This window comes from Tinamus guttatus, unplaced genomic scaffold (genome assembly GCF_059628265.1).
Source record: "Tinamus guttatus ecotype Peru unplaced genomic scaffold, ASM5962826v1 Tinamus_guttatus_pri_ptg000472l, whole genome shotgun sequence".
NCBI lineage: Eukaryota > Metazoa > Chordata > Aves > Tinamiformes > Tinamidae > Tinamus > Tinamus guttatus.
In genome coordinates this window covers 2484538-2499597 of record NW_028289006.1, presented here as the reverse complement: position 1 = coordinate 2499597, position 15060 = coordinate 2484538, and the positions used below count along the sequence as shown (strand labels likewise).

At 51.3% G+C, this 15060-nt stretch overlaps 5 protein-coding genes across 5 annotated transcripts; 2 read left to right on the top strand and 3 right to left on the bottom strand.

Annotated features, from left to right (window-relative positions):
* The first annotated feature begins 1273 nt into the window (after positions 1-1273).
* Positions 1274-1616, top strand: LOC148592996 (histone H4). Its single transcript, XM_088532971.1, has one exon. It carries the CDS (start codon positions 1279-1281, stop codon positions 1588-1590), a length of 312 nt encoding a protein of 103 aa, XP_088389097.1. The 5' UTR covers positions 1274-1278; the 3' UTR covers positions 1591-1616.
* Positions 1617-2190: 574 nt separating this feature from the next.
* On the bottom strand, positions 2191-2677 carry LOC148592995 (histone H2A type 2-C). Its single transcript, XM_088532972.1, has one exon. It carries the CDS (start codon positions 2674-2676, stop codon positions 2287-2289), a length of 390 nt encoding a protein of 129 aa, XP_088389098.1. The 5' UTR covers position 2677; the 3' UTR covers positions 2191-2286.
* An 851-nt stretch (positions 2678-3528) lies between these two features.
* On the bottom strand, positions 3529-3939 carry LOC104571511 (histone H3). Its single transcript, XM_010218615.2, has one exon. The coding sequence runs from the start codon at positions 3937-3939 to the stop codon at positions 3529-3531; it is 411 nt and encodes a 136-aa protein (XP_010216917.1).
* Positions 3940-5317: 1378 nt separating this feature from the next.
* LOC104564416 (histone H2A type 2-C) lies at positions 5318-5801 on the top strand. The gene has a single exon (XM_010211058.2). The coding sequence runs from the start codon at positions 5347-5349 to the stop codon at positions 5734-5736; it is 390 nt and encodes a 129-aa protein (XP_010209360.1). The 5' UTR covers positions 5318-5346; the 3' UTR covers positions 5737-5801.
* Positions 5802-6554: 753 nt separating this feature from the next.
* Positions 6555-6970, bottom strand: LOC104579169 (histone H4). The gene has a single exon (XM_010226766.2). The coding sequence runs from the start codon at positions 6890-6892 to the stop codon at positions 6581-6583; it is 312 nt and encodes a 103-aa protein (XP_010225068.2). The 5' UTR covers positions 6893-6970; the 3' UTR covers positions 6555-6580.
* Between the last annotated feature and the right edge of the window lie 8090 nt (positions 6971-15060).

The following is a 15060-nucleotide window of genomic DNA, read 5'->3' as shown; positions in this document are numbered from 1 at the left end:
CACTGCAGGGTTATGAAGTGAAATGTGGCCTCCTTGCCCATAAGCTGGAGACAGCTATTACCCTTTCCCAACCCCAATCGTGGCAAAAGCAAACACACCCAGAAGTAACTGAAATCAAGATTTCGCAATACACTATGATGTAGCAGTATATAGAGTTCCCTAACACTGTTAAAATCACTTAGACTGATTGCCTCGTTTCTTTTCAAAGGTATTTAATCTCAGTCATATATCTAACACTCTAGTAAAAGAAAGAATAGCTTCCTTATCAGTGCTAAAAGAGTACCCTTATATAATGCAGCTCTGACTATTAATCAATCGAAAAAAAAAAGCCCAAAACATAACACGAGATGTTAACAAACCAGACTATATTAGGAAAAAAAAACACAACAAATAAAATTAATATCCTGATTCCAAAAGACACTTTTACAAATTAAAACAAGATTGATAAATAATTTCACTAATCATTTCCATGACAAAAAAAGAAATCTTGCAATAGGCGACCAATAACTAAAAAAAGAACAGGGAAAAGCTGGCAAGAAATCAACCTCTTATGTTTCATATTTGAAATTTGTAAGTTCTGTAGACTCTAAAAATCAGATTTTCCTAAAATAAAGCAAACTAAAAGAGATTCTGATTTCTACTATTATCTGAAAATCTGCACACGTAAGATTAAAAGCTGAAACCTTGAGACAACGAACACAGAGCAGAGCCTCTGAATCTCTTGCTGGCGGCGCTCCCCATGTGCGGGGGGGATGTCCACGCCGGCTCCCCCGCCCGCTCTGCGAAGGCCGCAGCCGCCCCGTTCCCCAGCGCAGGGACCCGCTGTTCCTGCCGCTCCCGTGCGGACGGACCCGCCACGGGAGCCACGTCGGGAAGCGAAGGCCGCCCGAGCGAGCGAGCGAGCGGGACAGCCCAGGGCGAGCGCCAGGGAAGAGTCAAAGGCAACGAGGCCCGGGGCGGGTTCCCCACCGCCGCGGGACGGGACGTGACAGGGAGGCAGCGGCGCAGCCGAGAGGGCTGCGGGGGAGGCGGCGCACGGAGGCGAAGAGCGAAGCGCTGGGCCCGACCCCCCTCCCCGCCCCCGCTTCCTCGGCCGCGCTCCGCGTCGCGGGGAGGGGGCGGCGGGCGGAGACGGGGGAAGGGGCGGGGCGGCGGGCGAGGATCCGCCCTCCGGGCGCAGGTGCCGCCCCTGCTCTCAATCAGGTCGGACCAGCGGCCATAAAGGGCGCGGCGCGGCCGGCAGCCGCTCAGAGCTCGGGAGCAGCAGCTTGTAGCGAGATGTCCGGCAGGGGCAAGGGCGGCAAGGGGCTCGGCAAGGGCGGCGCCAAGCGCCACCGCAAGGTGCTGCGCGACAACATCCAGGGCATCACCAAGCCGGCCATCCGGCGCCTGGCTCGGCGCGGCGGCGTCAAGCGCATCTCGGGGCTCATCTACGAGGAGACGCGCGGCGTGCTCAAGGTGTTCCTGGAGAACGTGATCCGCGACGCCGTCACCTACACGGAGCACGCCAAGCGCAAGACGGTCACGGCCATGGACGTGGTGTACGCGCTCAAGCGCCAGGGCCGCACCCTCTACGGCTTCGGCGGCTAAAGCGCCTCTTGTCTCTGCGCACCGAACGATTCGAGAACCCAAAGGCTCTTCTAAGAGCCACCCACTGTTTCTTGGAAAGGGCTGTGTCACACTCACCGTTTTTAGCAAGGCTTAGCGCGTTGCTGCCGATCGGTTTTGTTCTTAAGGCGTTTGCCTCTCAGCTCCCCCTATCTGTTCGCGCACTACGGGCTGCGCTCTCCTAAGGATCTCGCTTTGCTGGGCAGCCGGGCAGGGTGGCTGGTGGGACCGTTCTTAGTGTGCGGAGCTGATCGGGAGCCCGGCTCTCACAGCGCGCCCGCGGCAGCTGCTTCCTGCAGCCGCGAGCCTTCGCAGTGCCCGCGCTCTTTCGAAAAGCCCGCGCCGGGCAGCGATTGGCCCGCGGCCCTTTGCGCACCTCGCGGGACGCTGCAGCGCCCGCTTGCCCAGCGGGAAATGCACCTTTCCGCCCGTTGTGGGGACGCGGGAACCCGACACGGCCCGCAGTTTCCCGGGGACACCTGAGCCCTGCAACAGCCTCGCCACGGTGCTGGGGTGACCGAAGAGGAGGCACCCGCGACACCAGGCTATGCCCCACAGGAAACACACGCGCCCCTCCCCCCTCAGCAGCGCATCAAGCTCCTTCTCGAAACTGTGGGTGGCTCTGAAAAGAGCCTTTGGGTTTCGCGTCTCTGCTCGGGGCCTTTCTCCGGCGTCGGTTTACTTGCTCTTGGCCTTGTGGCTCTCCGTTTTCTTGGGCAGCAGCACGGCCTGGATGTTGGGCAGCACGCCGCCCTGCGCGATGGTCACCTTGCCCAGCAGCTTGTTGAGCTCCTCGTCGTTGCGGATGGCCAGCTGCAGGTGGCGCGGGATGATGCGCGTCTTCTTGTTGTCGCGCGCCGCGTTGCCCGCCAGCTCCAGGATCTCGGCCGTCAGGTACTCCAGCACGGCCGCCAGGTACACGGGCGCGCCGGCGCCCACGCGCTCCGCGTAGTTGCCCTTGCGCAGCAGCCGGTGCACGCGGCCCACAGGGAACTGCAGCCCGGCCCGCGACGAGCGCGACTTGGCCTTGGCGCGCGCCTTCCCGCCCTGCTTCCCGCGGCCGGACATCTTGCTGTAGCTGTTGGTGCTGCTGCTGCTGCTGCTCGGTCTGTCGGTCCCTGCACGCTCAGCTCTGCCGCACACACTCACGCTGCGCTGCTGCCGCCCTGAAGCCCGCCCTTATATCGCTTCCCCTCGGCGCGGCCGGAGCCTCCGGATAGGCCCACGCGCCGCCCGGGGTGCGCGCAGCCAATGGCGAGGAGAATCCCGCCCCTCGCCAATCGCCGCGGCCGCCGCCGCATCCGACGCCCCGCCCCTCACCTTCCCGGCAACCAATGCCGGCGGGGGCGGCTCGAGTGGCCCCGCCCCAGCGGAAGCCCGAGGACCAACGCGGGGGAAGGTGGGCGGGGGTGGCGCTCCCGCGGTACGGGGCGCGCGGCGGGGGGGGCAGGCCGGGAGGGCGGCAAAGTCCGTCCCGCTCGCTCCTTGCTCGCTCTTCTGCCGCCGAACATTTCGCCCCTGCCAGCGCAGTGCCGGCACACCACCAAGGTTCCCGGCCTCCTGAAACTCTGCCCGCTTCTTTGGGACATTAAATCGGCAAAAGGAATACGCTGCTTCAGGGCAGAGCTGTGCTGGAATATAGACCATCCTTTTCCAATCCATGACAACTTAATAATTGGCTTACCATCATCTTATTTTCCCATTTCAATCGAGTTCTAGTAATATACTTATTATAGACGTACCACGTGTTTTGTAAAAGTCTTAAAAATATGTAAATACTGTAATAATATTTCCCTTTGAACATATTGCCTTTTACCTTTAGTAACTGTGGAACAGCTCCTTTTTTGCACACGTAGTGGCTCTTAAAAGAGCCTTTTGGTTGTTTGATGTTATTTTTGAGACTAAGCTGTATTAACTATTTTATGCACGCTCGCCGCGGATGCGCCGGGCGAGCTGGATGTCCTTGGGCATGATGGTGACGCGCTTGGCGTGGATGGCGCACAGGTTGGTGTCCTCGAAGAGCCCCACCAGGTAGGCCTCGCTCGCCTCCTGCAGCGCCATCACGGCCGAGCTCTGGAAGCGCAGGTCCGTCTTGAAGTCCTGCGCGATCTCGCGCACCAGCCGCTGGAAGGGCAGCTTGCGGATCAGCAGCTCCGTCGACTTCTGGTAGCGCCGGATCTCGCGCAGCGCCACCGTGCCGGGCCGGTAGCGGTGCGGCTTCTTCACGCCGCCCGTGGCCGGCGCGCTCTTGCGGGCCGCCTTGGTGGCCAGCTGCTTGCGCGGCGCCTTCCCGCCCGTCGACTTACGCGCCGTCTGCTTCGTGCGCGCCATGGGTTTAGTGAAAAGAGCTGTTACAAAGGCAGTACAGAATCGGTTAGCTCTGACTTAGCTGGGGTATTTATAGCAGAGTTCTCCCTCCTGATAGGCGGATAGCTCTATGCAGAGCTTCATTGGTGGATTCAAAGTTTAAAAGAACCGCCTGTTACGAAGCTCCCTCCCACAGAGGTTTTGTTCTTCCTGCACGTTAAAGAGAATGAACTGTATTTTTTTTTGTTTCACTGAAGTATCTCCGTTTACTTTTAGAGGCATTCTAAAGCATTTTTTAAGCAATACCTGCTGTATACATGCTTCATTTTTTTTCACATATTTCTATTCCTCTTTCCTTTTTGTTCCTTTTCTCTTTTTTTCATATCGGATTCTTTTATATCTTATATTTACACTTTAAACTGCAATACAGAACATACGAGAGAGAGCACACATTGAAATATTTAAAATGAAATTCTAGAAGTATTAGAATGTCCTGGTGTATAGTTCAAAATAGACAAAGACAATGAAAGGGAAATATTGGAAAAAAACATATAAGAAAAAGAATAGAAACATAGCTCATTTTTAAGTTATAAACTTATTGCAAGAATGTAACAAACAAGGAAAAAAAAAGAGTAAAAATGTTATAAACTGTATTGCAAGTTTTTCGGTTGTTTGATTCCTTAAAAGTTTAAGGAAGGGTATGTTACCTATACAGGAAACAGATCAATAAAAGTTGAAATAAAAAAACAGCGTAATGATGGACTGGAAAATAATGGTCTATATTCCAGCACAGCGCTGCACTGAAGCAGCGTGTACCTTTTGCCGATTTATTGTCGCAAAGAAGCGGGCAGAGTTTCAGGAGCCCGGGAACCTTGGTGGTGTGCCGGCACTGCGCTGGCAGGGGCGAAATGTCCGGGGGCAGAAGAGCGAGCAAGGAGCGAGCGGGAAGGATTTTGCCGCCCTCCCGGCCCGACATCCGACGCGCGCCCCCGCCCGCGCCCTCCCCCCTCCCCCCGCCCGCGCCCTCCCCCCCCCCCCGCCCGGCGCCGCTCCCGCGGGCACCCCCCGCCGCGCGCCCCGTACCGCGGGAGCGCCACCCCCGCCGCCTTCCCCCGCGTTGGTCCTCGGGCTTCCGCTGGGGCGGGGCCTCTCGAGCCGCCCACGCCGGCATTGGTTGCCGGGAAGGTGAGGGGCGGGGCGTCGGATGCGGCGGCGGCCGCGGCGATTGGCGAGGGGCGGGATTCGTCTCGCCATTGGCTGCGCGCACCCCGGGCGGCGCGTGGGCCTATCCGGAGGCTCCGGCCGCGCCGAGGGGAAGCGATATAAGGGCGGGCTTCAGGGCGGCAGCAGCGCAGCGTGAGTGTGTGCGGCAGAGCCGAGCGTGCAGGGACCGACAGACCGAGCAGCAGCAGCACCAACAGCTACAGCAAGATGTCCGGCCGCGGGAAGCAGGGCGGGAAGGCGCGCGCCAAGGCCAAGTCGCGCTCGTCGCGGGCCGGGCTGCAGTTCCCCGTGGGCCGCGTGCACCGGCTGCTGCGCAAGGGCAACTACGCGGAGCGCGTGGGCGCCGGCGCGCCCGTGTACCTGGCGGCCGTGCTGGAGTACCTGACGGCCGAGATCCTGGAGCTGGCGGGCAACGCGGCGCGCGACAACAAGAAGACGCGCATCATCCCGCGCCACCTGCAGCTGGCCATCCGCAACGACGAGGAGCTCAACAAGCTGCTGGGCAAGGTGACCATCGCGCAGGGCGGCGTGCTGCCCAACATCCAGGCCGTGCTGCTGCCCAAGAAAACGGAGAGTCACAAGGCCAAGAGCAAGTAAGCCGACGCCGGGGAAAGGCCCCGAGCAGAGACGCGAAACCCAAAGGCTCTTTTCAGAGCCACCCACAGTTTCGAGAAGGAGCTTGATGCGCTGCTGAGGGGGGAGGGGCGCGTGTGTTTCCTGTGGGGCATAGCCTGGTGTCGCGAGTGCCTCCTCTTCGGTCACCCCAGCACCGTGGCGAGGCTGTTGCAGGGCTCAGGTGTCCCCGGGAAACTGCGGGCCGTGTCGGGTTCCCGCGTCCCCACAACGGGCGGAAAGGTGCGTTTCCCGCTGGGCAGGCGGGCGCTGCAGCGTCCCGCGGGGTGCGCAAAGGGCCGCGGGCCAATCGCCGCCCGGCGCGGCCTTTTCGAAAGAGCGCGGGCACTGCGAAGGCTCGCGGCTGCAGGAAGCAGCTGCCGCGGGCGCGCTGTGAGAGCCGGGCTCCCGATCGGTTCCGCACACTAAGAACGGTCCCACCAGCCACCCTGCCCGGCTGCCCAGCAAAGCGAGATCCTTAGGAGAGCGCAGCTGCTTTGCTCCGCCGCGCAGTGGGAGTTGAAGAGAAGCAAGACATCCGCGAAAGGGGCATGGAAGCAGCAGGGGCGCTTACAGGATAATACCCGAAGGGTAAAGGCACTCACTGCTCTCTCCAGCGCTACAGCTCCCAACATCACGCCCGTAGTGCGCGAGCAGATAGGGGGAGCTGAGAGGCAAACGCCTTAAGAACAAAAACCGATCGGCAGCAACGCGCTAAGCCTTGCTAAAAACGGGAAGTGTGACAAAGCCCTTTCCAAGAAACAGTGGGTGGCTCTTAGAAGAGCCTTTGGGTTCTCGAATCGTTCGGTGCGCAGAGATAAGAGGCGCTTTAGCCGCCGAAGCCGTAGAGGGTGCGGCCCTGGCGCTTGAGCGCGTACACCACGTCCATGGCCGTGACCGTCTTGCGCTTGGCGTGCTCCGTGTAGGTGACGGCGTCGCGGATCACGTTCTCCAGGAACACCTTGAGCACGCCGCGCGTCTCCTCGTAGATGAGCCCCGAGATGCGCTTGACGCCGCCGCGCCGAGCCAGGCGCCGGATGGCCGGCTTGGTGATGCCCTGGATGTTGTCGCGCAGCACCTTGCGGTGGCGCTTGGCGCCGCCCTTGCCGAGCCCCTTGCCGCCCTTGCCCCTGCCAGACATCTCGCTACAAGCTGCTGCTCCCGAGCTCTGAGCGGCTGCCGGCCGCGCCGCGCCCTTTATGGCCGCTGGTCCGACCTGATTGAGAGCAGGGGCGGCACCTGCGCCCGGAGGGCGGATCCTCGCCCGCCGCCCCGCCCCTTCCCCCGTCTCCGCCCGCCGCCCCCTCCCCGCGACGCGGAGCGCGGCCGAGGAAGCGGGGGCGGGGAGGGGGGTCGGGCACAGCGCTTCGCTCTTCGCCTCCGTGCGCCGCCTCCCCCGCAGCCCTCTCGGCTGCGCCGCTGCCTCCCTGTCAAGTCCCGTCCCACGGCGGTGGGGAACCCGCCCCGGGCCGCGTTGCCTTTTACTCTTCCCTGGCGCCCGCCCTGGGCTGTCCCGCTCGCTCGCTCGCTCGCTCGGGCGGCCTTCGCTTCCCGACGTGGCTCCCGTGGCGGGTCCGTCCGCACGGGAGCGGCAGGAACAGCGTGTCCCTGCGCTGGGGAACGGGGCGGCTGCGGCCTTCGCAGAGCGGGCGGGGGAGCCGGCGTGGACCCCCCCGCACATGGGGAGCGCCGCCAGCAAGAGATTCAGAGGCTCTGCTCTGCTTTTCCCTTTTTGTTCTTTATGTCATATACCTTCAAAAAGCTTTTTCCGCATGTTTTTCTTTTTCTTTTTCTTTTCTTTTTTTTTCATGTTCTAAACTACTTGAGAATATGCCATTTTCTTTTCTTTTGTCCTGGGAGGTATCAAATATGGATTTACAAGCTTGTCTATTTTCTCCTGCTTTACTTTCAGAGTAGCATTGAACGGAGAATTCTAGCCTTTTATCCAATAATTTTGGGGATGGAATACCTGGTAGAGTATAGAAACTCTAACTGCTGAAGTGTAGGCTTTCTATTTCCTTGAGTTGTTTTTTTTGTTGTTGTTGTTTTTATTTATTATTATGTTTATTATCATTATTCATACTTTCTTTTCCTATGCACTTGAACATCCAGATGTATTCTGCTGTAATACAGGCCTATATATTCTAAGGTATCTTTATCTCTGAGATATTTTGTTATCTAATATTTTAATTTTACATTACATTTAAACGTTGGTATTTCTTTGTTTTGGATTTCTTTTTTTTATTTGCAAAGTAAGATTGTATGCATAATATTAATCATTACATTTTTTATTCATCATTAGTTTGCTTGTTATTTTATCTTTCTGCTCCATTACTGCTTTTATCACCTTATTTTGCTATTTTTGTCATTTTGCAGAACTAATATTTTTAAAGTATTTGTATACCTTTTTATGCTTATTTTTCAAAATCACACAAATGAGCAACAAAGAGAGTAGATGAAGACACCCCTGGTGGAGTCTCATCTTCAGCCAATTTTTCTTTGTGTAGAAATGTGTATTTAAAGCCTGTTTTCATGTCTCACTAATAACATCTCCAGGGGTCAACTTTCCCCATGCTGTGTGTTGCCAAAAGACTTAAAAATTAGGTCAAATATTAATGTAATTATGGGACATTACTTTCATGTCTTCCAAAGCTGCATGATGTTTTTGTTGCAACAAACAACTGCTTATGTTGATCCATGTGTAATGGATTATATTTTCTCTCATTCTTCTTTTACATGACCTGTTTTACAAGAGCACTTGCTAAGCCAGGAATATGACAAGTGGGTGTGTGGCAATGAACTGTGTGAAAGCAGTATGTTTTCATCTACATGTAACCAAGATGAAGTTTAAAATTCTTCCATATATATTATGAATTTTGATTAGTACTAATACCAACTAGCCTCAGTTTTGTAAGATAGGATCAACTGTCCTAAGCCTGGCTAAATGTTCACCATGCTTCACCTAGTTCATCTCGTAATGACGGTTTCGGTTTGGTGTCCCTGCAGATCTCAAAATCCAGCCCCAGGTTCTTCCTCACTTCGTAAGTGAATGCAGCATGTAATAAATCTTTGAATGGGGTAATGCTAACAACAAATATCTCAGCAACTCTCTGGAGTTTCATTGTGTGGCAGTATTCTCCATGTTCTAGCAGCTCGCGGAGGTCCTATGTACACAGCTCTCTGGAACTGGAGATGACCACCTATAGCTACTCCTATAGCTATTTCCAGGCTTCGGGTCCTCTACCATATTGCATTCACAACACCCTGTGAAGAGCCCAGCACCAGCTGTGAGACTGACATCTGTTCCACCACCATTTGCTGTATGCTCAGCAAAGCTTTCTATTGTTTATTCTGATATGTCTATATCACAGATTTTTTTTCTTTCTATATCAGTGGCTTTGTTACAGCATACTGACATAGAAGAGGCTGTAAAGAATTTCAGGTGCATATAAGAGACAACAAAAAAAATCCAGATGGGGAAGAAGTACTTACCTTATCACTGGACAGTCATACACTTGATCCATTTTTCTTAAAGACTCAAACTAGCCACTCTCCAAAACACCTACAGCATGCATGACTTGTTGAATGTTACTGCTGCTAAGGTTATACTAGCCATGTCTCAGTACTTCTGAGGCTATGTCAAAATAACATAGTGGTAGTAGCACTGAGAAATGGCTGGTAAATTTAAGATGCGAGAGGTCACCTCCAAGCTTTCTGCTAACAAGAACATCAAGAAAGCCCTTTCTAAACAACTGTACTGCTTCTGGAAGTTCACTATGAAGACTCTCAGACTGTGCCATGGGCTTTACCAGCATAGATTCAGAGAAAAAAACAAGAAATCTATTCTGAATCTGAAGTGTTGCTTCATATCAACTCCCATGTGCCTTGGTCACACTCTAAAATCATATCCATTCAGACCACTGTTGCTAATTGGACTAAAATTAGTCACATACAAGTGCACAACAAAACTGGACACTTCAATTGTGTACATGATATCCCTATGCATTCAAAGACCTGACATCATTCTCGGTGGACAGGCCTTACTTCTTTCACGCATTATGTTTCCCTTTCATGAGTGCGTATTGCATGTGACAACATCATCATTGCTGTTATAGTTCAACGTTGTGACTCTGAAAACCAAGCAGCCATGCTATACCTCAGGTCCTGGTGGCTGTTCTCACAACGCTCCTTTTAGCGGCCTGCTGGCACTATGATATTAGCATAATTCCAGCACAGAGTGTGTTTCTGTGATCACCATGGCCTGACCCGCACATCCTTCTCCACGCAGAGGCAGAGGGGAGCCCTTCAAGATGAATGGCTCAGGGACATCTTTGTGAACTCTGGAAAGCCTTTGTCTCACTGACTGTAGCATTTGGTGCTGCCTCAGCCACTGCGACTCCAGAAGGGAAGGTCCGTTTGAATGATATGATCTAAAAATATAGTGATGAAGTCATCCTTCCCAGCATCTTTCAGCTGAGATATTTTATCCAGGAATATCTTTGTCTGGCTCTGAAGACTCCAGATTTCTTTTCCTCTGTTCTGTTGAATGCTTTCAAAATCCCTCCCTTCAGATATATTTTGAGCTCTCTGTCTGCAGGAAGGATTTTCAGCTCCCCCCATATGCTGATTGTCACCTTGTCCCACTTTATCTGCCCTATTGAAAGCATATTTTCCAGTTCTGTTCTGCATATGCATTTGTATGTGCACACACACCGAGCATACTTGACTGAATATAGATGAATATAGATGACATTCTCTTTGAGGAAGAGTATACTCTATGTAACACATGGGCCCATTATTCAATTGCCCATCTCCTGCCTCCATTCTTCCTGCGTTGAGATGAAGATATATGCTAAAGCATGGGAAATAAGTGTTATGCTCCAAGAAAGCAGTCAATAAACAAGGATGAGAGAAATGCATTCAAGGCTCTTCTGATCAAAAACATACTTTCTGATTCAGGGGTTGCTGGCCTACCAGTCACTAGGGTCTCAGGGATCATTTTGATGTGATATCAGTTACTGCCTTGTTGTTATGTTCTTTTTCAGTACCTACTGTCACGAACAGAATGTTTGTCTAGATGCATGTTTGATGTAAATCAGTGAAACTGTTCTTACCATGTCATGATCTTAAGTCTCTATCCAGAATCCAGTATAAGGGGCAGCAGAATCTCAAGGTCTCCCCAAATCGTACTGGCCATTCGCTTCTCCTCCCTTTGGATTCTTGCTGAAGTCCCTAGATTAAGGACAGGGATGCTCTGCTGTGCCCAAGGTTTGTGGCCTGTGTGCCTTCTTTACCATAGTATTAATTTAATTCAGCATGTCTGCTTCAAAACTGAAAAGGATATAACCAGGCGGCAGAAGCACCCCAGGGAGAAGAAGGTGGAGAAAAAAAAAAGAAAAAAGAGTTAAGATCGCTCTCAATAATCGCCATGTTAAGAAAATAATCACATATTATAAAATGAAACAAAACCTAAAGAACTAATTGTTTTAAAATATAAGAACCTATATTTTCCCTCCTCAGTATCAAGTGCAAGCAAATATTCCAGTCTTTATCCAGTGACATGGCTCACCAAGATAATCCCTGAAAATAATCTCTTTGCACCCAAAAATGCTAACTCTTTTCTTCTAAGTAATTAATAAAGCAAATGCAAGGGGATTACATTTTTATCTCCAGTTAGGTATTTTGGTACAACTTTTCAGTTTGTTTTGTCTGTTTTTTGTTTTTGTTCAAGGAAGATGCTTATTAAAATGACCATGCATTAGATCTGGACAATTAATACCAGAATTACTCAAGAGATTACCTTAGTGATCAGCAGTCCCTTTTTTCAACATCCTTTTTGCCCTTGGGAGTTTAGGACTGCAAAGTTTCCATTCTCACAGGTACCTCCTAACACAGTTCAGGTGAATTTGAAATTCTAACAGGTTTCTCTTCCCACCTTTGTACACCTGGAGACATGCTTATCTCCTTCATTAGCTGTTCAGTGTCGGTCTTGCACTTTGATTTTACTAATTAAACAATTAGATGTAAGAAGTTACATCCAAGTTTTGACCTCAAACAGCATACACAAGTAAAGCTTGCTATTCCACTCCTTACTTCACACACCCAACCAAAATTTCATTGCTTTTTCAGTGTCAAAATCAGACATTTATGTCAGGGATACTAAGATATAAAATTCTTACACTTGCATGGACACCAATCCTTCTTTCTGGGACCAGTTCAGATGATTCAGGTTGCAGGTATAATACATTAAATATTAAAAAAAACAGGCCTTCTTCCTGAATGTACCCACACTCTACATATATATTCTCATCAATCTGTGAAGCCAAATTGATGACTTTTTACACTGTCTGATCACAGAAGTGCTGGATGACAGGCCTTATTTATATATCATGGGGAAATCCTGGGGCCAGCCAGCCCTTGCAGTGTTCCTTTAAGGCTGAATTACCTCCTAACCAGAGGTGGTGTTGTCTCAGAACATGTATGTAGGTGCATGTAGCTGCAAAAACTACAAGCCAGAGCCTGAGCTATGAAAACCACACTCAACATCCTTCCACACTGAATGCCTCTTCAAAAGCTTTTTGGTTTCTTCTGTGGGAAGTGTTAGTCCTTGGTCCAGTCCTGTTCAACTTATTCATCAATGACCTAGATGAAGGCACAGAGTGCTCCCTCAGCAAGTTTGCTGATGATACGAAAATGGGAGGAGTAGCCGATACCCCTGAGGGCTGCACTGCCATCCAGAGGGACCTGGACAGACTGGACAACTGGGAAGTGACAAACCTCATGCAATGCAACAAGGCCAAGTGCAAGGTCCTGCACCTGGGGAGGAATAACACCAGACACCAGGACAGGCTGGGGACTGACCTTTTGGAGAGCAGCTCTGCAGAGAGGGACCTGGGTGTCATGGTGGATGATAAGTTGACCATGAGGCAGCAGTGTGCCCTCGTGGCCAAGAAGGTCAAAGGGATCCTGGGGTGCATTAAGAAGAGCGTCTCCAGCAGGTCGAGGGAGGTGATCCTGCCCCTCTACTCAGCCCTGGTGAGGCCACATCTAGAGTATTGTGTCCAGTTCTGGGCTCCACAGTACAAGAGGGATGTGGAGCTGCTGGAGAGAGTCCAGCGCTGGGTTACAAGGATGATCAGGAGACTGGACCATCTGCCCTGTGAGGAGAGACTGAGGGAGATGGGCCTGTTCAGCCTGGAGCAGGCTGAGAGGAGACCTGATCAGTGTATATAAATACCTCAGGGGAGGGAGTGAGGAGGCTGGTGCTGGCCTCTTTTCAGTGGTGGCCAGCGATGGGACAGGAGGAAACGGCCACAAACTGAAGCAACAAAAGTTCCACAGGAACTTAAGGAAAATTTCTTAACAGTGAGGGTGACAGAGGCACTGGAACAGGTTGCCAAGATGTGGAGTCTCCTTCTCTGGAGATTTTCAAAACCCGCTTGGATGCAGTCCTGTGCCACATGCTGCAGGTGACCCTAAGTGCAGGGGGGTTGGACTAGATGATCTCTAGAGGTCCCTCCAACCTTAACAATTCTATGATTCTAAGTCAAGCAGGTAATAGTGTTGGCTCCCATACTACCTTGTGATGCTCCTGCTCTGGAAGAGTAATGCAAACAATATTACCTAGAACTAGATATCACCCCCACAGCAATAAGGAAATCGGGCAAAGCAGCATCACTTAATGGGAACACACCTCACATACCTGCCAGAGCATTATGGCTCTCAGAGACAGTGGATGTCCAGCCTTCATGGTGCTTAGCTGCCATCATTACTGGCTCGATAGCAAGAATGGGTCACCTCGTAACACAAATATACCTGGTGACCAGTCACATGGCAAGCTGTGAATCAGCTACGTCTGCACTTTGTGCCTCCACAGGGGTAAATGTGGCTCTAACTGGGGTGAGAGGCACATATCAGGCTGCTATCTACCAAGACCAGCTCTGCACATGATAGAGTTAACTTGGAGCACCAGCACACAACTGGGAAAGGGTGGAGGACAGGAAGTATGCAGGAGTAACTGGATGCAAAGCAAGTTTCTCAGCATTGCTCTGTGTGGGCTGCTCATTTGTCTGAGCAGCCAGGCCTCAATGTTGATGGAGAAGCTGTGGCAGTACCGTTTCTTGATGTTATTTATTATTATTAAGTGTGAGTGGAATAGAGGAGGACTCATGGAAGACATCCTTCACAATCTCCTAAATATTGCCATATCCTGGTTTTGGACTACATATATATATATATATATATATTTCATTTCCCAAATGATGCAACACAGTACACTATGATATACTAAGTGCCCAAACCATTAACCAAGAATACAGGGAGGAGGGTGCAGCATTCCAGGAGGTTGAGTCTATGATGACAGTCATCCAGGGCCCTACCCTATATATGCTGCGCACTATAGGTGTTTAACCACACTCTAGCTTAAATAGGCCTTATGTGGCCTTGTTAAGCTTAAAAGCATTAACAAAAGCATCAGCAGCAACATTAGTATTATGTAGGCAGAGACTACCTTGCTGAACTGCAATGAGTTTGTAGTTTGGTAGGTACCATTTTAAAATTGCGTAGCTAAGGTTTAAAAGCAGTTAAACTGTGCCGGCTGGTTTGATCAGAGAGGTTATTACATTGTAACTTGGATGAAGGATGAGGACAAATAAAGCATGGGTGTAATACTGCCGTATGAGTGTAATACCTGTTGCAGGGAGTATTTATACTTTACTCCCTGGGAGCACATATACACAAGACAGCAGCATCGTAAAACGATTCACAAAAATCTCTCTGGAACTTGTACTGGGAGGAAGGACAGGAGTCATCCTGTGCACACACGTCAACTCCAACTCCTTCATCTGTCTCAGAAAGACCAACTCCTGGACCTAGCTGCTGCAGGCAGAGCAGCCCATTAATCATGACAGTGTGGCCAGTTCTCATGCTAGTGCCTCCTAAGAAAATTGCTTGAAAAGAACAACTGCAATGTTACCTCTCATTATTAGAAATGTATCTAAATATAACCTGGAGCTTGTTTTCTGGAGAACAGGTACTGGCAGGTTCTAAGCTGCAGATGGGAATGTTTGATACCTCTCAGGTGCACAACCTTCCATTGGCTGTGGTTCATACGTCACCTTGATTTTGCCATGAGGCCTTAATAAATGCCTACAGAAGATGAACAGAGATGGGTATATGGATTGGAGTTACTTGAAGAGTTTGGATTATGATCTTGTGCAGGTTTGGACATAGTACGGCCTGCTAGGCTGCCCACAAGGTGAGGAGTCTTGAAGTCACTCAAATGTAGTCGTTGTTACAATGATGTCCTCT

Bases quoted from the DNA above. Each gene is read 5' to 3' on its own strand.
- LOC104571511 (XM_010218615.2), bottom strand. From the start codon at position 3,939: ATGGCGCGCACGAAGCAGACGGCGCGTAAGTCGACGGGCGGGAAGGCG.
- LOC104564416 (XM_010211058.2), top strand. From the start codon at position 5,347: ATGTCCGGCCGCGGGAAGCAGGGCGGGAAGGCGCGCGCCAAGGCCAAG.
- LOC148592995 (XM_088532972.1), bottom strand. From the start codon at position 2,676: ATGTCCGGCCGCGGGAAGCAGGGCGGGAAGGCGCGCGCCAAGGCCAAG.
- LOC104579169 (XM_010226766.2), bottom strand. From the start codon at position 6,892: ATGTCTGGCAGGGGCAAGGGCGGCAAGGGGCTCGGCAAGGGCGGCGCC.
- LOC148592996 (XM_088532971.1), top strand. From the start codon at position 1,279: ATGTCCGGCAGGGGCAAGGGCGGCAAGGGGCTCGGCAAGGGCGGCGCC.